Source organism: Ceratotherium simum, chromosome 38, assembly GCF_057802395.1.
Source record: "Ceratotherium simum simum isolate JZ-2026a chromosome 38, ASM5780239v1, whole genome shotgun sequence".
In the NCBI taxonomy this organism is placed as follows: Eukaryota; Metazoa; Chordata; class Mammalia; order Perissodactyla; family Rhinocerotidae; genus Ceratotherium; species Ceratotherium simum.
The window spans coordinates 26,326,301-26,353,097 of NC_141937.1; the positions used below are offsets into that span (position 1 = coordinate 26,326,301).

The following is a 26,797-nucleotide window of genomic DNA, read 5'->3' on the forward strand; positions in this document are numbered from 1 at the left end:
CCTCTAAAGTAGCAATTTTAATAAATAGCTTTGTGAATTACAACTTACTGAACAAGACTTAACTGGTAAGGAAAAATTTTGTGGTACGAGTATGTACGTGGATGTATGTTTAAGATAGTGAAGGCTTAAATGTGTTCATAGGTTGAAGGGAGATTGAAAAGAAAGGGGATTGGCTTCCTCAAGGAAATGTGCAAGAAGGCGATAGGATCTGGAGCCACAGTGAAGGTGCTAGTCCTACTAGTAAAAGACTTCCCCGCAAAAACCACCAGAACCAGGAGGCATCAATTCAGTTACCATTGCCTTCTCTAAAACTTCAAGCACCAGGTAACTAACAATTTCAGAATATAGAGAAAAAAAAGTAAACTTCCTGGTTCTTTTTATAAAGCAGGCATAACAAGACTGCACACCAGTCTCACAAAAGTTGGTGTAAAAAGATGCTTAATGAGACTACCAAGTGGAATCTAGCGTTACATTAACAGAATAATATAACCAAGTACAATTCACTCCAGGAGTAGAATGATAAATTAATTCATATTTGTAGGTGAGAGGGGGATATGAATATCTTGAGGGATGCCAAAAAGGAGAACACATTTATTTCTAATAAGAATCCTTAGTGAAACAAGAATAAATGAATATACCTAAGATTTTGTATATCTCAGACCAGAAGCCAGCATTTTGTTACTAGAAATGGTTAAATACTGGAATTACTATTTTAGTATTCAGTGAAATACTAAATTCCTTGCAAAAAGTCATGAATCAAAAAAGGTCTGGCCAGCAATACTGTTACATAACATTGTCGTGGGAATGCTGGCCAATGTAATTAGACCAAAAAACAAAATAGGAGATGTAATTATTGAAAGGGAGGAGGCAAGTTTATTGTTTGTAGGTGACACATGTATATCTGGAAAAGCCAAAAAAAATCAACTGAAACATTACTATGAGTAATGAGATTTCAATATGATAGCTAGTTATAAAATAAAAACAAGAATTAGTGGTTTATTTAAAGTGTTTTCTTGATGGTCTTGAAACTGAAGGCCTATCCATATGGGTTAATGAATGGAATCCTCTTTCTTATAAATACTCTTTTTTTGCCTTCTGGGGAATACACAGACTTAGTTTAATCTTATCATCTCCAAGTAAATTGCAATCTATTTTGAATAAGACACTTTCTATGTTAACTTTTAGAAACTGTTCTGAATTAAACAGTGAATACATTTAGAATGTCTTGAAGGAAATTTTTTTTTTTTTCTTGTGGCTTGTGATACTTGCTCTATTACTTGGTAATGCCAGGGAAGGTGTAATCTGATCTTTGAGCCATATTTGGTAAATAATAATTTTGTGTGGAACCCACTGTTCTATCAGTAAGAGGAAAATTATTGCCCAAATGTAAGGCTTTTCTTTGCCCTTAAAGCATTTCCTGACTTAAAGACCAAGTTGTATCATGCATTGATTCCTTTTGTTTTTTAAAAAGCACTGTATTCCAGATCTATAACCTTTTAACAAGAGGCATGTTGACAAAAGTATTTTCTATTTTACTTGGAGGGAGAGGAATTGCGTCTTCTCGTTTACCACTAATTCCCTTTATATCCTAAATGTAAATTGTTATATTTTTATTTATCATCAGCTCTCAGAATTGAGCCCTCTCATACATTTGCTTTGTAGCTGTTCTGAAATCAATGTTGATAAATGTTATATCTCTTAGGATGTGATGCAGTTATTCACACCTAAAGTTTGTTACACAGCTATTACTTTAGCATTTATGAAAATGAAAACTTAAGTATACTCGTCTATTTAGAACAAACCAATGTGTTTCATTCTTTGGTAATGCAGAAACGTGTGTTGAGTACCTGCTGTGTGCCGGCTTGTTAGGTGCTTCATATACTTCAGCTCATTCTCATGACAGTCCAGTGGGGTGGGGAGTGGTATCCCATTTTATAGAAAGGAAACTTCTTCCGAGTTTAAGTCCAAGGCCATACTGAAACCAGATTTGAACCTACATCTGTCTCTCCCATAATTATTTCACCTACAACATGCCATCACAAAAGATGGAAAATATACATTTTTTAAAAAAACAGTTTTTATTCTATTTTGCTTTATTGTGTTGCTGGTTGCTAGAAATACAGGGAGTTGAGTTCTTATTGAATCCTTGTCTTCACTATGTTTTTTGTCCTGTTAAATTCTCACAATCTGCCATCATTGGAGAGCAGCAGAGAATTCAATTTGTTTTGACTTCTGTGGATTTTGTTTCTTAGAGGAACTCCTGAGAGGGCCAGCTCACCAAGCGTAAGAGCGTCCTTTCCAGCCCTAGTAATCCGATTAGTACAACAGTCTGCCATTTTTAGTTTCCTACCATTTCTGTAACCTTTGTAGCTGCAAGTTTTTTGTGTGTTTTTTTTTTTTTTTTAATATGGACCTAACAAATTAAAAAAGGAAAAAATCATTGAATCTATTTTGGTAATGGAAAAAAAGAATTTCCAGTGTGGTTAAGAACCACATCTTATGAGCTGTTCTTTGCCTCCTGTAAGAATTACCACATATTTTTAAAAACTGGAACTTGAAATTCAATTCGTTGCTTGGATGCATCTAAAGCATTTAAGAAACCTCTGAGAATTGATTGTAGGAAATTAGGGGAGCACTTAGAAGACCATTGGAAATAAGATAGCAAAAGAGAAGAGCAAAATGACCTGAAAATGAGGACTTCACAATTCCAGTTTTACCAATGAAAATGGATCTGTTGTTGTTTTTCTCTTATACTCTGTGGTCCCATATTGGACAGTCTGTTGCTAAAAGCGTAGAGATTTCATAAAGGCTACTGTTTCACTTTCTAGAATTGAGAGTCCAGAATAGAATTGAATAGATTAAGACAATGATTTATCTAATCTAAGTAGCATCTTTTGGGAACTTGTAATTTAAGAGACCCTTTTTCCACTTGAGAATATTTTATGTGAGAGACACTGGGGACCACCTCACTGCTGTTAGATCTCATAATGTTATCTGGTCACGTTTCTTGTTCTGCCTACCTCTAGTTTACTCTAGTTTCTCTTCTGCTTTCAAGGCTCCAGACCCAGTTCCTGGACCTGCCCTGGAAAAGAAGTATCCAGTAGAGATGAGCTCACTGCAGTTACTTAATTAAAAATTTGTAAGCTGCAGAAATGGCAATGGGCCAACCGAGAACAGCTACAGTTTGAATTTTTCTGTTTCCAGGTATGCTCAAGTCCATGGCACCCGTCAAACTTAGCCTCTGTAACTGCCTTACTATGAAATCTGTAATAACCAAAACTTGACTTTCAAAACTTGTGGTCATCTTGCTTTAAAGTGTAGTAACATCCCTAACATCTAGGTAACATGTGGCTAGTGTTGACTTTAACATACCTTTTGCCTGAATATTTCTAATTTAACTTGTTTGCTAGTAGTAGCAAACTAATGCAGAAACAATTTAAGAAAAACAAATTTGAAATGCTATTGAGTTAAGCCCTGTATATGTACAAAAAGTACTCCTGTTGTCATTGAAAAGTAAACATTAACAACAGAACTGTCTTCCTTTAAGAGGTTCACATATAACACAAGTAGTATAGGGAGTTAAATAAATGAAACCAGTTCTCTGTCCTGAGATCCTCAACTATTCTACACTACAAACACCTTCACATGAAGAGTTAATATATTCTTCAGTAATTGGAAGTCATTAGTAAGATTTTTGGGTAGAACTAAATAATGTATTAATAGTACTTTTTGTGTGTGTGTGTGAGGAAGATCAGCCCTGAGCTAACATCTGCCGATCCGCCTCTTTTTGCTGAGGAAGACTGGCCCTGGGCTAACATCCATGCCCATCTTCCTCCACTTTATGTGGGACGCCGCCACACCGTGGCTTGGCAAGCAGTGCGTCGGTGCACGTCCGGGATTTGAACCCAGGCCGCCAGCAGCAGAGTGCACGCCCTTAACCGCTACGCCATGGGGCCGGCCCCCCGTATTAATAGTACTTTTGCCTGAAAAATTTAATTACATTTTAAATGTAAATATATAACTAATATTTGCTATATTTTTACTTGATTGAAAAAAGAAACCAAAGTCATAAATAAGTGGAATTGTCCTGGAATGTAACAACAAAACTAAAAACTGAGGTTTCCTGCTGCCTTAGATTTTAACCGAGAGAAAATTACTTATGAATGGTTAGAGGGCTGAGGTCAGTTAGCTTTTAAGGACATTTATTGCTTTTACCAATTTGTATAGGTTTAGAAACAGATTAATCCATAAAAGGTGACTTTATTTACTAAACGGGTAGATAACCATGCATGTTTTTTGATTTTAAAGTTTAATTCACATAGGTCAGAGATTACCCAAAATTGAACAGGAATTTTATATCCCAATTGTGATTTTAAAAGATGATTCTAATATTCTAGGTGTGCTTTATAGTCCCTCCTTCAGTCTTAATGCATAATAAATTTAATGTCAGCCAATCTAGTCAGCATTAGGTCACTGATTATGTGCCACATTATTTATTTGGTATTGAAAGAATTATGTCTCAATGAGTATTGAATTAGGACTGGAAAGGGAGCTACTGCCAGAGTTGTTATAGGGTCATTACCACTGTTAGGTGAATTGAAGCAAATTAAAGGTAGAATTGCATCTGAATTTCAAGTCTTATACTGGGGCTATTAGTAATGGTGAAATTTTGTACTTTATTGAATGCAAATTCTGTATAAAACACTGTGCTAGGCGCAGTAGGGATGTAGAAATGAAGAAACCTTGCTTTCAGTGAGCTTACAGACAAGTAATACCAAAAAAAGTGTAATAGAGGTACAAACAATGTACTTGAGAGTACCAAAAAGAATTAACTTTGTGGGGAAGGTAATATTTCTACTGAGCCTTGAAGGATAGATAGAATTCTTTAGCGAGAGTAGCAAGAGTATTTCTAAGTTATGGAAGTGAAAGTATTATAAGTTCTAGAAATTGTGAGCAGACTAGTGTGCCTCAAGAATAGTGGGGTACAGACGGAAAGGATGAGAGATGAAGCGATGTCATATGTGCTTTCAAATGTCAGGTGAAGGAGGTGGGTCTTCATTCAGTAGGTAGTGGGAGCCCATTCGAGATTTCTTATCGTTGGCGCACTTCAGTCTGTGAGTCTCGGAAAGCTGGCTGCTGCAGAGTGAGGGTTGACGTGCTGGGATGAAGATTCGGCGGTAGTGTTGCCCAGTGAAGGACCAGGTTTGTTGTTATGCACGTGAGGCACTACTGTGTGTGCAGTTTTACCTGCAGTTCTCACTGCGTCTTGACTACAGGGCTGTGGTGGGAAGTAACTGGAATAGTGTGAGTTACCGTGTCTGCAGGACCTGGCGGGCAGTAAGATCTGAGCAGAGTGACTATACTGTCAGCCCGGAGGAAGGTGTTCTTGCCCGCCTCCAGGTGTGGCAACTCTCTGTAGGAGGACTGTGTGCGTTGCGGGGCTGTAAGCGTAGGACGGGAACAGCACACTTCTTTCCTTACCTCTCCCTCTTTCCTGTAGACAGTTGACCACCTCGTTGGTGCATGAGCACTGCTTGCTCAGTTTGAGAGCTGCTCATTAGTTCACACTGAGTGAACCTTGGGTGGAGAAAAAAGAGACCTGGCTTTTTTTGTTCTAACAGTGGACGATAAATTAGGAGACTAAGCATAGAAATAGTCATGTACCTAAACATACAAGCCCATAGGTAACATTTAAATTGCCACGTACTGTGTATCTCATCTGTCAAGCATCCTGGTAATTGGTAATTGTTGCAGCTGTGAACCATATCAGTAACAGTTTCAGCGTAGATAACGCGGGCTTTAAGTTATTTGAAAGTATATATAGTTGGCTGAGTACATGTACTTTCAAATAACTCCTTCTGTTCTACTCTTACTCTCCTGTGCACATATCAGAATTCAAGTTATGTTATCAGGAAATATATAGGAAATAATTTTGTAGGGAAAATATTCTGCTCTAAATATCTCAATTGTTTAGGCTTAACTATACAAGTAATACATGAATATATATTCTTAGAAAAACTTAAAACATAACCGAGGTGACTAAATCTCCTTGGACCACCTTCCATCCATGTGTCCCTTTACCCAGCCAGCCCCCTCTCCAAAATAGTGTGTATCCTTTCAGAACCTTTCCTATGCACTTACTTAAAAATATCTGTTTAAAAAACACATTTTTTGTAACTTTGTTTTTTGCACAAAGGGCATCATGATATGTGGACTCTGCATCTTACTTTTTTTTATTTGGTAATGTCTCATAGGTCTTTTCATGTAATTACTTGGATATTTTACTCCACTTAAAAAAAAACAACACAGCTGCCTGCTATTCCTTAGTATTGCTATGCAATAATTTACTTATTCATTCCTCGGGGGACATTTAGGTTGTTTTTGGTAACACGCTGAGGTGACCATCTTTGTTTGCTCTTCTTTAAACACATGTTCTTATTTCTAGATTAGATGCTTTAATTTATATAGATACAGATAGAGAGATAGAACTCTGCTACTTAATTAGTCACAAATTTTGTTCAGCCCGCCTAACACCTGGTTGCAGTAGCAGTGAGTGGTGACACCACGGTTGCAAACTGCTGGCTTTGAATACTGACCTGCTACTGACTTAGTTGGAACTCTGGACACGTTTCTTCAAATGTCTCGCCATGATTCTCTTCAGTTAAAAAAATGGTCTAACGGGCCGGCCCAGTGGCGCAAGCGGTTAAGTGCGCGCGCTCCGCTTCGGCGGCCCGGAGTTCGCAGATTCTGATCCCGGGCGCGCACCGACGCACTGCTTATCAAGCCATGCTGTGGCAGCGTCCCATATAAAGTAGAGGAAGATGGGCACAGATGTTAGCTCAGGGCTGATCTTCCTCACAAAAAAAAAAAAAAATGGTCTAACAGATGTCCTTTCTGCTTCACGTTTGGGGAAGATAAAGTGAGATAACAGATATGTGCTATAAGAAATCCAATATAAATATGAATTCTACTAGATTATAATCTTCTCAAAAGCAAGAACTGTATTTTATTCATCTTTACATATTTGGAGCACGTTGCCTGGCATATAGTGGACAGTTTGTAGAATGGATCCCAGAAATGAAAGTGAGCCAAAAAGTGGGTCATATCTGTGAGAAAGTTCCAGACCAGTAGAATTTTCTTAGATGTACCTTTTATATTATCTGGAATCTGTACATTTTTCACTGAAAATCTCCCACTTTTTCAACCTTATCTCACTTCCCTGCTGCACTACAGCCCTAATTCTTCAAATTTATCACCTTCTTTTATGGCCTTTTCTGCAACACAAACCATTGTCAGTGTTACCTGCAAGACTTGATTATTAATCGCTATTGGCTAGGCCCAAGCACTGCATTCTTGGTGACGTTTCTCCTCCCTCTCCTCGGTTCCTAAGTTATAGGTGCTTCTTCGTCTTGACCTCCGTTGCGGCTTATGCACCTAAATGGCACAGAGTGGATGTTGCTGAATGCATGCCCGCCCGCCTCTGGGCCTTGGTGGGATGTCACAGAACCCCCAGGCAGGCCTGGAACTGCAGAGAGAAATCGCTTGAGTCGAGAAAGTGAGAGGCGTGTTGTTCGTGCTGACTCGTGGGACGCAGCATGTCTGGTGCAGAGGAGGACCATTAAGATCTTCTAGGATGTGCCACTGCCTCCCCCGCTCCTTCAGCCTCGTCTTTCCTCACAGTTTGTCCTTGTCGGTCTTGCTCCCTGCCCTTCAACGTTAGACAGCTACTTGTGGTTTCCCGAATTTGCCGTGCTGTCTTACTCCTGTGAGTCTTTGTCCAGGCAGCTGATCATGTCTGAAAGATTCTTTCCCCCTCACCTGTTCACCTGGTGAGCACATTTTCATCTTCTGAGACCCAGCTTAGGGGCCGCCTTCATAAGGAATCCTTTCTTCAGCTCTTCCCACTTGCTCACAATTGACTGGTCACTCCTTTGTTCCCCTGTGCAACAGCTCAGTTATTACATTTTTTGTTGATGTGTTTGTCTTCCCCTACTAAAGTGTAAATTTCTTGAATATAGGCAACTGTGCTTTTATTAATTTTAATATTTTCAGCACTCATTATAGTATAGAGTAAGTAGTAGGCACTCAAGAAAAGTTGAGTAAGCAATGTATATATAGTACATATGAAAATATATAAGAATAATGCATTAGAAAATGTGTTATTTCATAAATCAGAATGTTAAGTAGATGATCACTTTCATATGTTATGGTTCAAATTTCATATTTCATTAGGAAAGTCCTTATAGATTTATAGATAAGTATTGTAAAGTGAGATTTTTTTTGTGCAATTATATTATACAATTTAAAATATTATTAAATTGGATGTTCTCTAAGGTTGTCTGTAATTGGAGAATTATGAAATAGATTTATATATAATAAAGCTGCTGAGGTAGAAGTTTCTATACAGTTCTGAGATTATTCTTGATCGTCTAATATAAAACTCATTCACCATAACTAGAACAAAACTGATAGGCAAGTGTACAACAGTTTCACAGTGTTAGATTTGAAAGACTGGCACATACTTAACAAAATTATTGTATTGTATTTTAGTGACTTCATTCAATTTAATATTGTTTTAACTTTCCTCATTTTGAATTCTCTAAAATTTCTTTAGAAGATTCTGAATACTATTATAGTAATGAAATCTTTTGTTTAAATGTTTTCTTTTGCATACTGATTTTTATATATTTTCTCCCTTAGCAGACTTAGCAGTCTCATGATTCACAGCAGTTGTCAGGTGTATGTGTATAATTTAAAAATTGCTTATTTAACTTTTTGTTAGTTATTAAAGGTTTTAAGAGAGCAGTAATAATAGCTATCTGTTTACACTACACTGTGTTTAACTCATGAACTTAATCATCATGCCCCCAATGCTGTCACACACACACATACCCACCCACCCACCCACCCATAGCTGGCCAGCAGTCCACCCTGGGGAAAGGTTACCTGAGGGCCACAACATTAGAAAGAAGACAGCCGCAGAAAAAAACATGGGCCAAGTAAGGGATTGAAACTGCATGGGGACCAGTTGGTGAAACTTCTCATAACTTTCTCTGAATCTTCATATTAAGATGCCATTTTAGATTAATATTTTAACCAAATTATTAAATTTTCACATGTCATTGAGTTCATTGGTTCATCACAGATGTTTACATTTGAGGTAAGAGGAAAACTGATTCTTTCAAGTGCTTTCATTTTCTTTTCTCCTCTTTTTTTCCCTTTTACTCATAAATAGGAACTTATCACGTATTTTTACCGGTTTCTTTTAAAAGTGATATATATGCACAGGCTGGATTATCCAAAAATTACAGTAAAAAAGGGGCACGGAAAGGTAACTTTGTTTCTGTCTTAAAGCCCTAATGTATTGGAAAATAATGAGGAAGGATCTGGAAAACACGCACAAGGTAGTTAGTTATATAATATGTTTTGATGAATTATAACCATTCTGTCTTAGATTTGTTGCACTTTTCTTGATCCTTAGAAAATGGTAGCACTCACCACAAACCACAATACATAAATTGCCAAGTGTGGCTGACTTGCACATTCCTTTTAGAAGAACTTATAACTAGAAAGCCTTTTAACCATAAGAAATGATCAGCACGCATGGACCTGAGGCAATGTAGTAAATGAGAAAATTCGGAAATTTTCCTTTTAAGGGGAGGTGGTGTAGATTGTTATGTTACTTCAACTGCTAATGTTTATTGTTTTTCTTTAGAAAGTAAATTATTGTAGGCTCATAAAGTTGAGAAATCCATTTTCTGGTAACATAATCCTTTGCTCCCTTCAAGCTTTTGAATAACACTAAATCTGAACATAATAGCTAACTTAGAGTAAGTAGCATTTAGATGACTAATTTGGTATGTTTCTGTTATTTTATTTTTGCAAATAACTCATTATCTATGTAAAATGATTTAATATTACAGCTGTTTATGCTAAGCCTTATGCTAAAGATGGATTGTAATTATCTTGTTTTTAGTCTTAAATGGTGATAGTATTTGAATTTTAGATTTTTAATTGTATAGCTATAATTCTTTTTTTTTTTTTTTTTTTGTGAGAAAGGTCAGCCCTGAGCTAACGTCCATGCTAATCCTCCTCTTTTTGCTGAGGAAGACCAGCTCTGAGCTAACATCTATTGCCAATCCTCCTCCTTTTTTTTCCCCAAAGCCCCAGTAGATAGCTGTATGTCATAGTTGCACATCCTTCTAGTTGCTGTATGTGGGACGCGGCCTCAGCACGGCCGAAGAAGCAGTGCGTTGGTGCGCGCCCGGGATCCGAACCCAGGCCGCCAGCGGGGGAGCACGCGCACTGAACCGCTAAGCCACTGGGCCGGCCCTTTATAATTCTTGCATTTTAACTCAGAAAAATAACTTGATATTATAGATTTTGGCGGGAAAGTTTGCTTTACCTTAGTAAAGTTATAACATCATGCTACAAGAAATATAATTCTAATAATTTGTTGTTAAAAATAATTTTGAAATTTTTTATATTCAATTAATGACATTCGTAGATTCTTTTAAAATTAATCAATTGTGAAGTGTATCAACTATTAGCTAACTGACTTTTGATGTAATACTTACATAATACATCAATAATGTAAAAAGGTGTTTAAAATAGCAGGTAAAATGATTTTTTGGGGGGGGGCGGTGTTTAGATCAAAAGGTTTCAAAACTTGCCTTAACTTTTATTTTAAAAATTATAGCATCATTCAGTTATTCTTACTGCATATCACTGCTGCTTTCTGTGGTGAAAATATTGTTTAACAATAACTCACTGCACAATCTGATAATGTCAGCCAATCCACAGAAGAGATGCAAATTATAATTAGTCATGAGAAACTGTTAACATCATATTGACCGCCAAATAGATAAGTTGAAACATTCTCCCTTCTCGTTAGGCATCCTGGGGAAGGTAATGTTGACAATTGTTAAGGTCAGAGGGGCTTTGCAGTATAGAGAGTTCTGTTAAAATTTGACATGTGTTTCATGCTATGCAAATCATGCAGAAAAAAAAAAATCCGGAGGGCTTATAGAAAAACTGGAATTCAAGGTACAACAGTCAGAAACTTTATGAGTGAATATTAAAGATAGGAACCTGAAAAAACGTGATAGTGGGCCAGCCCCATGGCGTAGTGGTTAAGTTCGGTGCACTCTGCTTCAGCGGCCCAGGTTTGGGGGTTCAGATCCCAGGTGCAGACCTACACCACTTGTGAGCCACGCTCTGGCAGCATCCCACATATCAAGTACAGGAAGTAGAGGAAGATGGGCACAGATGTTGTCTCAGGACTAATCTTCCTCAAGCGAAAGAAAAACAAGGTTGGCAACAGATGTTAGCTCAGGGATAATCTTCCTCAGCAAAAAAAAAAAAAAATGTATAGTTTTACACATGTTAAATGGTTAAGAAACATATAAATACTTATGCAATATTTATGCAAATAAATGTTGTACTTTGCTTTGAAAAAGACCAAAGTTTGCTTATGGAAGTGAGCTTGTTATTGTGAAGTGGTCAGAGAAGGGTTTTCTGAAGTCAGAAGGAACGTGGTAATACAAGATGTGGATGGGTATGACCGATTGCACACAGATGTGGTGAGCTGAGGTAGCTGACGGATGTTTGAGGTGTGTTCATATTGATGTTTTGTGTATTCATCTTCTGAGTCTGCTTGTCTGCATTCACCTAGGGTTTCCTGGTCTTTCACAGATGAAATCATAGCAAAATTCCCTTAATGCTCAAATTGTTCCCTAATACCTCAAATTGCAGTGGAACAAGTTTGCAGTTTCTCAAGTGTAGCACAGCTGAAGGTGAGGGAAACACTTTAGTTTGGAGGGGTAGATACCTCTTTTTATAATAGTCTGTAAAGTCTAGATTTGTTCTGATGCGTGTTAGAGATTTATTGTAACAAGTATTTACAGACCATCTCCTGCTTGCCATATACTTTCTGAGTATTTGGGTTACAGCAGTGAACAAGGTCGTCTCTCACTTTTAAACTAACATTACTTGTGTAAAGAATTTTGTTTGTTGTCAAGGGTGGGTTTTAAGAAGTAAAATTGGATAGATGGATGGAAGAGGCAGTTTAGCAAGGAGTCTAGAGGCAATAAGGCTTTGCTCTAACCTCTTAAGTTATATACTTTTATAGGATGATTCTCTAGGGCCCTGTCCAACTCAAGATTCCATTGCTTACAGAGCAAACTATCATCTCTAGAGGTTACTATGGAAACCAGAATTAAATTTTAGGATGGTATATATGTTAAAGTGGAAAGACCTCCTTAACTTCTTGTCCATAAGCTAAAGGAGGATCCTAAATGCAGTTGAGAAGTGAATTTTAGTTTTCTGTATTTCATCCTAGTTCTCTTTGATATTTAATATAAACTGTATTTTTCTTTGTTAGAATGCTTAAATTTGTTCTGGGAAAACTCAAATCATGTAAGAATGGGGCAAAGATAACATGATATATATATAGTTTTACCTAATAATATTAAAACTTGAGTGTTAGTGTATCTCTAGGCCTTGTACAATAAACGCCACTATACACTTGCAGCCTTCATAGGCCTCTTGTCTTCTCCTGTAACTACTCCCCACCTTGAACTCTTTCTTTCTAATCCCCTTCCTTCCTTCTGTCCCTCCTTCTTTTAGCCAGACTGGTGACTGACTCAGTGTCTCCAGAATCTGCCTAGTATTTGGTTGCCTTGCTTCATACTTGAACCTTCTTATTTCAGTACCCATGATTCAAACCCTTCTGCTCCCTCCCTCAGCCCAGAGAGCCTTTTAAACGCCTGTAGCACAGTCTTTACCACTTAGCTGGCACTTACGTACAACCTGGTATTGTTTGGTTTTTCAGGGAGTTTTGTCCGAGTTCCCCAGTTATACGAGTTATTTGTCCCATGTACGTGGGAAAGGAAGGGCTCAAAGGTTCAGTCAACTCCTTCAATATTCTGCAGCCAGAATAACATGCAGACCTCTGTGCTAGGTTTTGTTCCTTTGTACTTTGTGGAAATTCATGATATTCAGAACACAGGCTTATTACTACCAGTGTTTATATTTTTGCTACAGGCCAGGCAGGTTGAGTACAATTAATTTTCACTATGTTATCACTAATCCTTGAAATTCTTTGTCTTCTCCATTTTACAAAAAAGAAATGATAGTATTAATGGCCAATACTTACATAAGCTATTTTATTTACTTGTGTGCTTACTATGTGCTCTTTTTTATTATCTTACATGTATGACTCATTTAATTCTCAGAACCATATGAGGTAGTCTGTCATCACCATTTTATAGATGAGGAAACTGAGGCACCGAGATTTTAAATGATTTGCCCAAAAAGACACTACAAGTAAGTGGCAAATTAGATTTCATAAGTAAATGAGCACAAGTTGTAGAATCCTAAAATTTATACTTAACCAGTCATCACTGTGTCAGATACTGTGCACTTTATTGACAGTAAAGTGTATTTACAGTAAAGATATTTACTTTATCTCATTTAATTGTCTCATAAAATGAGACGATGCCCACTGATACAGAATTGAGGTTGCAATATTAAGCAATGTTAGGTTATCTCTGTTTTTAACTATTAACATGTTCTTTTGCCATAAAATTTTAGAAACAAATGGCTAAAGTAGAATACATTTTCTGGAAATTCTACTCTTAGAATATTCTACTCTTTAGGGAAGTTTAAGCCTGTCTCAGAGTGACATTTAATTTATTCATTGATTTCCTTCTTTGATAAGACTTTAATAGTAAAGGCCAATACTTCAGCTGTCCAGTTTAAATTATATAACCTAAGCAGTTTACACAAAGTACATTACCAGTTACTCCATTTATTTTAAAGATTTTTTTTTTTATTTATTTTATTTTTTCCCCCCAAAGCCCCAGTAGATAGTTGTATGTCATAGCTGCACATCCTTCTAGTTGCTGTATGTGGGACTCGGCCTCAGGATGGACAGAGAAGTGGTGCCTCGATGCGCACCCGGGATCCGAACCCGGGCCACCAGCATTGCAGCGCGCGCACTTAACCACCAAGCCACAGGGCCGGCCCTACTCCATTTATTTTAAAAGGTGGATCTTAGGGAATTGAGCTTGGCTCCGTCTTTTACTTTGTACGCGACCTCCTGGTCAGGAGCGGTCACCTTCAGTCTTTGATGTACTTTTCCATATCTTTGTAGTCATTGTTTTGGGGTTTTGTTTGTTTTTTAACATGTTATCAAGGCAGTTTGTTTGTTAGAAAGTAATGCATCTCATCTAATTCTGTAACTTGAGTAGAATAATAATGTTTCCCTCTCACCCCCTCCCTCCCTTTTCTCCCTGTTTCCCCTGCGGTTAGAATTGCCAAGAGCTTTGCTGTTTTATTGGACTTGATAAAAAGCCAGGTTTTGGTCACATATGTTAGTGAATATTATATGTCACATTAATATAATATATATTAATACATATATGTGTGTGTGTCACATTAATATTCTACAGTTTTTTCATTAAGGACACACACACTTTTCTTCCCAAAATGCTAGTATGGGAAAGGACCCTGGAGATATAGTCCATCCTTCCTAATAGACTAAGGGCCTAGGCTGACAGTGTTTATAGAGAAAAGCAATGTAAACGCTGAATATGGATTTAAGCAAAAATTGTGAAATAAGTAATTAGGCAAATCGTCATAGGAGTGGAGAAGCATATTCTATATATATGGGATAAGAACTGAGTCATAAAGCTAAATCTTCATTTTCCACAGTAGGAAATCCGTAGATAAAGTGTAGAATTGAAAAATCAAGAAATAACCCTATAATCTTCTTGTTTGGGAACGTGGAGAAACAGCTCAAGTGTTGGATAGGAGTGGAGAGGCATGAGGCAGGGAAATTGCTGGTTTCCCTGATCAACTTTGTAGTACTCTTTGGCTTTTTAAACTATGTACATGTTCTGTTCTTTAAAATTTTATTTGAATGTTTTATTGTAGGATATGTGGTGTTAAAATATTTCCTGAACGGGGGCCAGCCGATTGGTGTAGCGGTTACGTTCACATGCTCTGCTTCAGCAGCCCACGTTTCGCGGGTTTGGATCCCGGGCGTGAACCTACACACTGCTCATCAAGCCATGCTGTGGCAGTGTCCCGTATACAAAGTAGAGGAAAATTGGCATAGATGTTAGCTCAGGGACCATCTTCCGCAAGCAAAAAGAGGAAGATTGGCAACAGATGTTAGCTCAGGGCCAATCTTCCTCACCAAGAAAAATATACATATTTCCTGAACAGAAAATTAATTATGAAGGTGTTTTAAAATCAATTTTTATATATAGATCCTGTTTAATTGTTTGAGATGGAAGGAATGTTGGCCTTTAGGGAAAAAATTAATAATGACTGTATAATGTTTTATAGGTAATATAACTAAGAATATTTTTCTTCAAGTGTTCTTAAATTATATGGTAGGATTATCTCATTAACACTCAGATTTTAATTAATGCCAGTACCAAAGATGCCTCTCAAATGTTTTTTCTGCAGCCCAGACCTCTCCTCTGAGCTCCAGCCCCATGTATCCCAACTCCCTGTGTGATATCTCTGTTTTGATGTTCTAAAGTTACCCTAGACTCAGCATGTTCAAAACCAAGCCTGTCATCTACCCCTTTGTTTTCTTGGATCTTTTCCATTGTTCCGTAGTTCATAGGTGCGACTGCTGTCCTGGCGAGCAAATCAGAAATCAACTTTGACACTTCCTTCTTCACCCCAATATCTAATCCATCACCAAGTTCTATTAATTTTTATTGCATAAATATCCCTTGTTTTTCTTTCTCCCCAGTCTCCATTGCTATCTCTGCAATACAAACTATTACTTATTCCTGGCTAGACTACAGCAGTAGTTTTCTAAGTGGTCTTCTTATATACTCTTTTGCCCTTTTCTCCATAATATAGCCATTCTTCATACGTAACATGATTTCTTGATCATGTCACCTTCTCTGCCTCTGAGCTTAAATCCTTCAGTGGCTTTCCATTACTCTGATGATAAAACCTCCAAATTTTAATGGCCTATAAGGCAATTCATGATTTGGGCCCTTTTTCTTGCTCTCTGCTCTTTATAGTTTTTCCTAATGTACCATGCTCCCTTCCACTCCATGTTTTTGAATGATGCAAAAGAGATGAAAAAAATGACCGTGATAGTAACAAGAAAGACTGAGACGGCAGCCAGCACATCTGGTAGCAGAAGAAGGCAGACAGAAGATAAAATAGTGGGCAAAAGGTTGTCTAAATGATGAATTTACATCGATGTGCCCTTAATCCAGGAATTTCTGTGCCCTAGAGAGCAGGGGCCTTGACTCCATGCGCGTGTCTCCAGCACAGTATCTGCTGCATACGAGGTGCTCCTGAAGTTCACGCGTCCTGGGTAGATAGATGACGATAGTCCAGTTGTAAATACTGTTACTCAGTTGCCTCATAAATTCCCAAACTTCAGTCAGACCTGTAAGTCCCATTGCTTTTCTTTGTGGTTATTTTTTAATCTGGAGACTATGGTCTCTCTTTGTGGGTACAGTTAAACAGTTAGCTGGGTTATGCTCTTTGAGTCCTGGAACAAGTCACCATGATAAATGGTGGTGAATATGAAGACTTGCTAACTGTCACAGCCTGAGGTCTGAGTGAGCCGTTCAATGATACTTAGTACTCTGCACTGTCACGATAATCATTGGGAGGTCAGAAATAAGTTCTTTACATACTCTTTAAGAAAGGAAAGAATATGGCACATTTTATAAACCTTTCCAATATGTTTACTGTTAGATTCTGTAGTACTGTACATACTCTGCTACTATTTAGAGTCCTTAAGAAATGAATCCTGGATCATTTGAGCTGGCGGCAGTTTAGGAGCCAAAACTTTGCACCTAATGCTAGAAACATTTTTATAAAGTATGATTTCTTTATTCTTTTCTCAGAAGAGCAGTCATTTTGTATCTTACCATAGAAAGTGTGTTTCTATTTATTATTAGAAATAATTTTCCAGATTAAGTTATAAGGTATTTCTTGGTTTTCCTTTTGAAATGAAGTAAATACCTGTTTGTTTGTTTCAGTAATGTATTTAGTTGTAAAACTTATTTACTCACCCACAAAGGCTACATTTAAAAATTATTTTGCCTTGTTCAAGTTTACTTTTGCTGAAAGTAGAATGTGGGTTGATTGTTTATTTTCCCTTTCATCGCTTATATTATGTCATGTTACTATCTTCTGGCCTCCATTGTTGCTGATGAGAAGTCAGCATTCATTCAAATTGTCGTTCCCCTGTGTATCATTTCTTTGGCTACTTTCAAGATTTTCTTTTTCTTTGGTTTTTAGCAGTTTGACTGTTATGCCTATGTGTGGTTTTCTCTGGCTTTTCCTCTTTAGGGTTTGCTGATCTTCTTGATCCAGTTCTTTTTGTTTTGTTTTATTTTTGTTGTTTTTAAAACAGGCTTTGGCCAATTGTATTAAAGAAAAATTTTGGGTGATTTACCTTTCACCGGTCTGTCCTGGCATGCTTCTAATAATATCAGAATCACCTGGATCAGTGGCAGCTGGTGTGCGTACTCTGTGGTATTTTCCACCCACTGTGCCTAATTCAGTATTATTGCCACTGTAGTGATGGACACCAGTTTTGGCCAACATAGTATAATACTGTATTTCAGATTTCCTCAAGGCTAGGCACTTCGTGAGGATGACTGATTTTGCTCTGTTTTGTCTAATTGCTTTCAGAGTCTGCTTGTACCCCAGCACGTCCTCCCACTTTTCGTGAGGAATCGAAGCCTAGAGTTGATCAGCTCCAGCAACCTTCTGTCTTCTTCGCAGCCACCACTTTCCTGCCCTAGGGGTGGGTGGCCCCCAACCGGGAGTAGCTGCCAGGGTGGCAGGGGAGCCAGTCACCATCTTCTTGATGTATACATTTATATCTTTTACTAACTTGGGGAAATTTTTTGCCACTGTTTCTTCAAATACTTTTTCTACCCCATTCTTTCTCCTCTTTCCTTCTGGATCTCCAATTATAGGCATGTTAGAGTTTTTGATACTTTTCCACAGGTCTCTGAGGTTTGGTCCCCCAGCACCACCACCGTCATTTTTTTCCTCCATCCTTCAGGTTGGAATAATTCCTATTGCTTTGTCTTCAAGTTCACTACCTCTTTCTTCTGTCATTTCCAATCTGAGGTTAAATCCATCGAGTGATTTTTTTATCTCACACGTTTTATTTTTCACTTCTTAAATTTGCATTTGGTTCTTTTTTTTTTTAAGTTTCTCATTTTTGTGCTGAGAGACTCAAGCATATTTGCCCTTACATCCTTGAGCATAGTTAAAATAGCTGCTTTAAAATCCTTGTGTGCTGTTTCTAGCATCTGGGTCAGCTTGGGCTTGGTTTCCTTTGGTTGCCTTTTCTCTTGAACATGGGTCCATTTTTCCTATTTCTTGTGTGCAATAATTTTGGATTGTATCCTGGACATTATGAATGAGACATTGTGGAGACTGGATTCTATTGTGTTCCTCCAGTGAGTTTATGTTTGGTTGGTTGGTTGGTTTCCTTGCTTACTTGCCTGTTTGTTTTAGTAGGCAGTTAACTTGGCTGAACTCAGACTATAAACTCTGAAATTCTAGTTCAGTTATTTTAGCCTTAGCCTGGCTGCTTGGAATCTGTCACGTATGTGTAATTGGGGATCAGAGGTCTGTGCAGGATTATACATAGAATTTAGTGCTGCTCTCCTTTCTGTGATTTAATCAGCCACAACAGCTGAAAACCGCGTTATGCCAAAGTCTGTCATTTGGTTCACTAAGCAAGTAAGACTGCAGATTTTCTGTCTGGGTTTTAGCTACCCAAACCAACTGGGCCTGCTCTCTGGCTAAAAGCCATTCAAACAATGGCAAGTCACCCCACACTATTCCGTTCTTCTAAGTCCTGACTCCCTTCTTCTCCTCCCACCCCCAGCACCACCACCCCACCCCACCCCACCCCATTGCTCTTTCTGCCTTCTGCCTTCAAGTAGTTGTTTTTTTAATACTTTTCTAGTATTTATAGTTGTTGTTCGTGAGGGAATTGGTCCAGTAAGAGCTACTCAGCCATTACAGGAAGTGGAACCCCTAAAATACAATTGTACATTTGAACAGTTTTCTCATTTTTGTACTTGCTAGTCTGTATTAGAAAAGCAAGAAAGTGTGATAAGAGTTTTTCAAAGAACTCTAGAGATTTCTGTATATGTTTTTATAATGGAGTAAGTTGAAATTTATTTTCATGATTCATCCTTTTAAATAATAAAGGTGGTCCTGAATTAGACTATTTATTTACCCCTTCCTTAAATTGTGTATAAATTTCCAAATTTAGATCATTTGAAATGTGTTTTGGAAGCAAAGTAATATGAAGAAACCAGACAGTAAAACTTTAATTTCATCCAACAAGTGTTGCATCTTTGACCTAGATCCTGGGGACACAGCAGTGAACTTCAACATTCTTGATCCTGTGGAGCTAACATTTTGGGGATAGATGGATAGATAATAAATAAACATATGTCAGGTATTGATAAATGCTATAAAGAAAAAGCAGGATATGAGGATGTGTTGGGGGAGGCAAGTCTGGCATTCTTTGAGATGGAGAGGTTGGTCAGGGAAGCCATCTCTGCAGAAGCGACATTTGATCAGAGATCTTACTGAGGTAAAGCAGGAGCCATTTGAGGATCTGGGGGAAAAGTGTTCCGGACAGAAGAGCACAAGTCCAGAAGCCCTAGGGAGGATTGAACTTGGCGTCTTTGAGAAGTAACCCGAACCAAGGGAACTCAGTTTGGAACTGAAGGAACAAGGAGAGTAGTAGGAAATGAAGTCCGAGGCATGGCAGTTTGCCAGGGGCCTTGTCTTTTGGATTTTGAGCAGGAGGAATGATTGCTCTGATTTACTTTTCAGAAAGATCACAGCACCCAATAGGATGGGGTTTAGGGCAGAGCAAAGAGTGAAGGCAGGGAGGAGACCAGTCGGGAGACCTTGGCAGTAGTTGTCCAGTGAATTATGATGTCAGCTCGGACAAGAGCAGTAACAGAGCCGGGGAAAAGGGGTCAGATTGAGAATATTTTTTTTGCAGATACAGCCAACAAGCCTTGATGGTGGATTAGATGTGGGATGTGAGAGGGACCAACTGGATGAATGGTGGTACTATTTACTGAGATGAAAAAGACTGGGAAAGGGTTGGTTTGGATGGGGGAAGTTACGAGTTCAATTGGGGACATACTAAGTTTGAACTGAATTTTGGATATCCAAAAAGAGATGTCAGACAGGCAGTGGTTGTGGTGGTCTGGAACTCAAAGGAGAGAGCTCCCTTGGAGTTGGAGATAGCAATTTGCAAAGCCTCTGTGTAAAGCAGTGTGTTTGGATGAGATTACCTTCAAGAGGAATGCAGGTACAGTTGAAAAGAAACCCTAGATCTGAACTCCATAGCCCAGCAACATTTAGACATCCAGAAAAGGAAGAGATCTGACAAAGAAGGCTGAGAAGGAGCTGCCAGTGGGTAGGGGGAAAACCAGAAGAGTGTAAATCTCAGAAGCCAAGTGAAGAAATTGCTTAAAGAGGGAGGGAGTGGTGGTGGGGGCGGGGTAGGGGTGGGGGTTGGTCATAAGCTGCTGAGAGGTCTGGTAAGATGAGGAGTGAGGAGTGATGGTTAGCGGTAGGTTTGACAACTCGGAGGTCTGTGACGGCTTTGATAAGTGCAGTCTCAGCAGGGAAAAACTATGAAAGCTTGATTGGGGTAGATTTGAAAGACATTAGGAGGAAGGAAATGAAGACACTTAGGTAAACAACCCTTTCAAGGAGTTGTAGCACAAAAGAGGGAAGGGGCAGAGAAATGAGCTGAGAGCTGGAGTGAAGTCAAGGGGCTTTCTCAAGATGAGCGGTCCTGTAGCATGGTTATCTCCCCTTAAATTATTTTTAAATATCATTTACTGATTTGCGGTACTTCTCTTTCTTTATTCTGCAACCCATTTGTAGAAATACTACTTTGAGTGCCAAAATTGTGTGTGTGTGTGTTTTACATAGAAATAGATTTGGGAGATCTGTAATGCAAATAACTTGGTTTGGCAGTGCTTTTACCTATGAGTTGTAACTGAGCTGAAGTCACACAGACAAAAGAATTAAGTAAATTTAATCAAAGGATAATAAAAAGCTGAAAGACTTTGCTAGGTATGATATCTAAATGAGCTTTAATCTATTAAAGACTCAGAAGTTCTATCGTGACTAAATTTATGCAAAAATATTTTAATGTCTACTGTTATGCTGAAAACTGTCTACAGAGTGCTAGGTACACCATAATTGACAAAAAACACCTAATTCCTCTAGTCCTAATTCCTGTGGAGTTTACACACTTGTATTTTTTAACCTTATGTTAACAAGATTAAAAGAGAAATACGACAGATAAGAAACTTGTTTTCAAGAGATTGTCTTATTGTTAAATTTATCCTAAAATGAATTGTTTTAATTGTTAAGCAGATGATATGATTTTAAATATTTTAATTTGTTATTTAGGTTTAATATACACATATACTGTTGATATCCCAAAGAGGCTTTCAAGATTAAACATGGTTTTCATTAGGAATATTAGGAATAAAAGTAAGGTAGATAGTTCTCTTTGGTCACACATTAGGGAACTTTTAAAAATCCATGTGCCCAGGCTGCTCCCCATCCAATTAAATCAGAACCTCTGGAGTTGGAGCCCAAGCATTAGTATTTTTTAAATACTGATTTAGTAGAAGGAGAGGGAATAAAATGCTACTAAGCCCCTGAGATTGAATTGATTACACATTTAAGGATTAAGTGTATCTGAAAGTTAGTACAAAATACCAAATGTATTGGGTTATAGATCATATTTAGGCAAAGCATGCAAAGTCATTTGTAGAACCAAACTTTTTCAGGATCCAAACTTTAAGAATTTTAAGTAGAGTAAATAAGATTACTCGCCTCAGGCTGTCCTTTTCTTATCTTAAGAAAAAATCAGTCAAGTTCTTCATTTTCCCCTTTTAAAAGAATGGGGTAAGTCAACCTTGACAATAATTTCTTATTTGAATGCCTTTTGGCCCAGCCATTATAAAGCATACAGCTAGATATATACAATCTAGAAGTTTGCCATCAGGAGTTATAAACTGAAAAGACAGTATAACTATTTGGAAAGCATTATATAACTAAATAATATTTTTATAGTTTATATTAAATGTTAGGTACTAAAGCACGTACCCTTTTGTATTGAAATTTTAAATCCACAAGAATATTCATTCTGTAATCAGTTCTCATTAAAATTTTTTTTCTTTCTTTCACAGAAAATGCTTGGACAGAAGAGATGAGTACTCTTTCCACTAAGGCCTAGAATTGCCTACTGTACAAATAGTCCTGATCAGGCAATATACGAATGGCCCAAGGAAGCCACCAAATTGATTTTCAGGTTTTACATGACCTGCGACAAAAATTCCCTGAAGTGCCTGAAGTTGTTGTGTCCAGGTGCATGCTACAGGTCAGTGTTCAATGATTTCTGAATTTATTGATACAAACCTGGTGTTTTTTTTAAACATTGAAAGAAAACTCTTTGATCTTCTTGTTGACATTAGTGTGCTGTGATGAAGAGAGATGCGCTTTGGTGTCTGATAGTCTTGTGGCTTTTCATAAGTTACTTAGGCTGTCTGTACCCCATCTGTAGTATGGATAACACCTACCTTGTAAAATAGATGTGAGGATTAAATGAGATCCCGACGTAAAGGGTTGATACATGGTCCCTACTTCCTTACTATGAGGTTGCTTCACTTTTCCCCTCCTTTTTTGCCAGGAGAACTTTTTAAAATTCCAGATCTTCATATGAAAGTGAAAAAATCATTAAGTAAGGAGTCAGGAAAGTTGAGTTCTAGTCCTAAATGGGCACCCAAGCATATTTGGCAAGTAATATGCCTTCTTTATACTTTAGTTTTCTTATCTGTTAAAGGAATTTGACTAGACAGTGCCTAAGGTCCCAATTCTAAAGAAAAAAGTTTGTTTTTATATTTTTTAATTTAATCTGTAAATTTCCCAATTAATATCACTAAACATCTAATAAATTTTTACGTTTTTCTTAGTATGTTCAGTTTTAGAAATCCATAATTCTAAATATTTAGTGATAGTTGTGCCTTCTCATTTGATTAAATTGGAAATCTTTCTATCAAAAACTCTTTTTCAGCTTGTTAAAGATATAAAGTAATTTGGGCTCAGATATAAAGTAATTTGGGCTCAGACATGTTTACTCTTGACAAGTGATTTTTCAAGTTTGGAATTGTATGAAACTTTTAAAAGCTCAGTTAGTGTACTTGATATCAAGTGATTACATTTTAATCACACCCGTATCGCCTTTTGTCTGTACATTTAATTGGTCTAGCTGCCCTCAGTCTAATCCAGTTTTGGTCTCCCCAGTCCATCCTCCTCACTTCTGCCAAAGTGTCTTTCTAAATGCAGATTTTATGGTGTGTTTACCTGCTTAAACCCTCGTGATCGCTGCCCATGCCCTTCAGAGTCAAGTCCACGTGTCTTGACTGGAGCGTTCTGTGGTCTGGAGCCCTGCCTTCTGCAGCCTGGACTCTTGCCCGTCCTCCCCCTCACGCCTGTGCTGTAGTCGTCCTCAGCCGATGGGAATTCTCTGGACTTGCCTGGCCCCTTCTATAGTATAGTGTTTAAGATCATATATCTTGAGTTAATAATACTGTCTTGTGTACTTGAAATTTGCTAAAAGAGTAGATCTTAAGTGTTCTTACCACCAAAAAAAAAAAGGTAGTAGTTGTGTTAATTAACTTGATTGTGGTAATCATTTCACAATGTATGTGTATATTAAATCATCACATTGTACATCTCTAAAAAATCACATTGTGCAGCCTAAATATATACAATTTTTGTCAATCATATCTCAGTAAAGCTGGAGGGAAATAAATAAAATTTAAAAATAATAAATAGCATGTGTTTTGATGATAAACAGATTGAGTTCAAGTTTTGACAGTTACTAGCAGTAACTTAATTAACCTCTCTGACCCTCATTTTTCCCAGCTGTACAATGGAAATCAAAAACTTCACAGAGAATTAGATATGATAATGCAGGTAAAGCAACTGGTAGGACCTCTGATTCATAATGAGGCTCCATAAATGTTAGCAGCCAGTACTAGTAACAGTAATACTGGTAGAAGAACTATCATAAATATTTGGTGAATGAGTCAGTAGTCCACACTTGTCGATGTAGGATGTGAGAGAAAAACATGAAAGAGGAAAAAACAAGTAAGAAGGGAGCCAGAAGCTAGAGAAAGTCTGGGAGGAGCAGAGGTACTGGGGGAGGTGTCTGCCCCTAGAGCCCAGGTGCCTCTTCCTAACTTTTCAAATAGACCTTTGTGATAAAGTAAGACTATAAACTGAGAGTGTTTAGTGAGGCATTGAAAAACAGAAAAATAGTATAGGTTCTTCGGTAAAATTTTGTAAGACCTGATATTGAGAGAGCTGTCCACAACTTTCCCGATAGCCCAGCTGTAGAGATTTTAAAGTATCTTAACTTGGAGTACAACATAGAGCCCTTTGCAGACTTGTTTAAAATGTTTTCAAAAAATAAAGAACTATATGTACTTTTATAGTATGATCTTCAGGATGTATTAAGAAAACAAAACACAGAGCAGTGTATATAGCTGAGGGCAGGGGGAATAAGTATACACAGGTGTGTATATTTGCTCCTGTTTGCATAAAGAAATATTGGAAGGATTAAAAACAAGATTAATAAATGATGGTTATCCATAGGGGGCAAGAAGGAACAGGCCAGATGGGGATAGAGATGGGAGTGAGACTTCTCAACATAAACATCTTTTATATTGTTTTGATCTGTGTAAATGAATTATCTGTTTTTTAAAAAATAAAATAAGCATATTTTCTACTTTACCAAGAAATAGAAAATAGATGATTTTGCATTTCTTTTGAGCACCCAGTGATAGCACCTTTGCTATGTTAATCTGATTTCAAACAACAAACCTCCCTGCGGCATGCTGCCCAGCGCCTAGTGATAACTAAAATGGAATCTGTTGTGCTTGCAAATTACCCGTGAGGCAGACCACACTCTTAAATTGAGTTGATAGTCATTCTGGACATCCAAGTAATGTGCTTTTTAGCTGATATAACAAGAAATGTGACAGAAGGAATGGAGAGTGCTCCTCTGGGGATACAACTAGGCTGTAAGTCTTCCCAAATTTGGAGAACTATTTTTAAACTGTAAAGGCAAATTAAGCTACCTCCACATGTAGTAGTGTAAACATCTCTTACTTGGTGACAGCCTTTCTTTTGGGATCTGCTCTCCCGTTTTCCGTTGGGTAGGCTTCTGTCTTTGCTCTAGAGAGATCCTCCCTATAATATACTGATTCAGAACTATTCCAGATGAAAAAAACATAGAATACAAAATATAAGAAATTAGTAGTTAAAGGATCTTGCCATGCTGCCACATTGTGTACATGTGCGTAAACATGTATACATGTGCGTAAACATCTTACATCTTAGGAGGAGAACAGAAGTATCTATCCTCTGTTCTCTTCTTGACTTATTTAATGCTCAGATCCCTCTCTTTGGAGCTACTCACATCATTTCCTTGTGCTGTAGATTCTCTAAGATGGCTATATTGTCAGCAGGTGTAATTCATATCTTTAAAATTTATTTATATTTGGTAATTAAATCTTAGAATAGTGTGAAATGTTGCATAGTTGGTGCTTTGAGTTTTTCTTTTTTCAACTCAATTTTTCATTATTTTTTAATTCTCTTAATATAATGATTGCATCTGTAAGTTTAAAATTGCTATTTCTTTCCGAAGTAATGCATTAAATATTGTTCGTTCAGTATCTGTAAGACTTGGTATTTAAGTACTGTATCCTTTGTTGAAGCCTTCTCAGATGACCTCCACCCATAGTCCTTATCCGTATTTCTATTAAAACACCTACCATTCTGCATTATATTTGTGTACACATTAACCTCCTCCACTGGACTCTGAGAATCTTTAAGAGTGGCAGTTATATTCCTTTCTACCTGCCTAATGGATGCTCAGTAAATGTTGGTTGAAGGAGTGAGTGAATAGGAGTTTGAGAAGGATGGTCATAGTTAATACTTTGATACTATCTGTGGTCTCTGTGTCTGTGCAAGAAGCTTGGGGGAAAATGAAAGAGAACCGGAAATAACGATTCAGACTCTTTTGTAGCTTTGGAGAGAATGCAGATTTGTACATATACAAAAAAAACAATGATTCTCAACCTTTTAAAAATTCTTCCTACCCCTTTTGATACTTGAAGGGAGTCCTCTACAGTTTCCACTAAAAGTAACCAGGGCTGCTTTGAGAAATAGCTGGTTCCAGGTCTGGGATAGGAAGTGTACAAGATGATCTTGGACATCTTGTCATACCGTAAAGCAGGAATGCTATGATATATGGGCTGCTGGGTTCATGTCACATATATACAGGAGCCAACTTGAAGTCATTTCCACCAGCTTGAAGACAGGATATAATGACCACAATCCATTGACACACGTCAAAATGTTCAAGATACAGGGATTTATAATGATACTAAAAATAAGTCTTCGTCGCCTTTAGAGGTTACTAGGGCACCAATTCACTATTTTAAAAACCAGTAAAGAGAATTTATTTATCCTGCCTCTTCTGTGTAAGAGTAACCAAATAGTTGAAGAGAGCAAGTTCTTTGAGGAAGAATTGCATCTAATACATGAGGAAGGAATCTCATCATTGGGATATCACCAATATCACCATTTTGCAACCCCTAGTGAAATAAAATTTCTAAACAGTGATCATCAGTAGCTGCTAAAATTTGTTAGC

General features: G+C 37.6%; 1 protein-coding gene and 1 pseudogene across 11 annotated transcripts in view; one reads left to right on the plus strand and one right to left on the minus strand.

Annotated features, from left to right (window-relative positions):
• TAB2 (TGF-beta activated kinase 1 (MAP3K7) binding protein 2) overlaps positions 1-26,797 on the plus strand; it is a 90,339-nt gene that overhangs the window by 31,527 nt on the left and 32,015 nt on the right. For 5 of the 11 annotated variants that reach the window (XR_015550146.1, XM_087425215.1, XM_087425214.1 and 2 more), the window contains exons 2-3: positions 3,056-3,204; positions 22,266-22,456. Coding sequence is in view for 10 of the 11 variants with exons in the window: in XM_087425215.1 (XP_087281341.1) it covers positions 22,355-22,456 (102 nt within the window). In the remaining variant the exon portion in view is untranslated. Of the gene's footprint in view, positions 1-9; positions 325-3,055; positions 3,205-7,390; positions 7,766-22,265; positions 22,457-26,797 lie in introns of those variants that run through there. The other 6 variants (XM_087425218.1, XM_087425219.1, XM_087425217.1 and 3 more) reach the window with 3 other exon arrangements.
• On the minus strand, positions 17,446-18,123 carry LOC106803623 (large ribosomal subunit protein eL30 pseudogene; annotated as a pseudogene).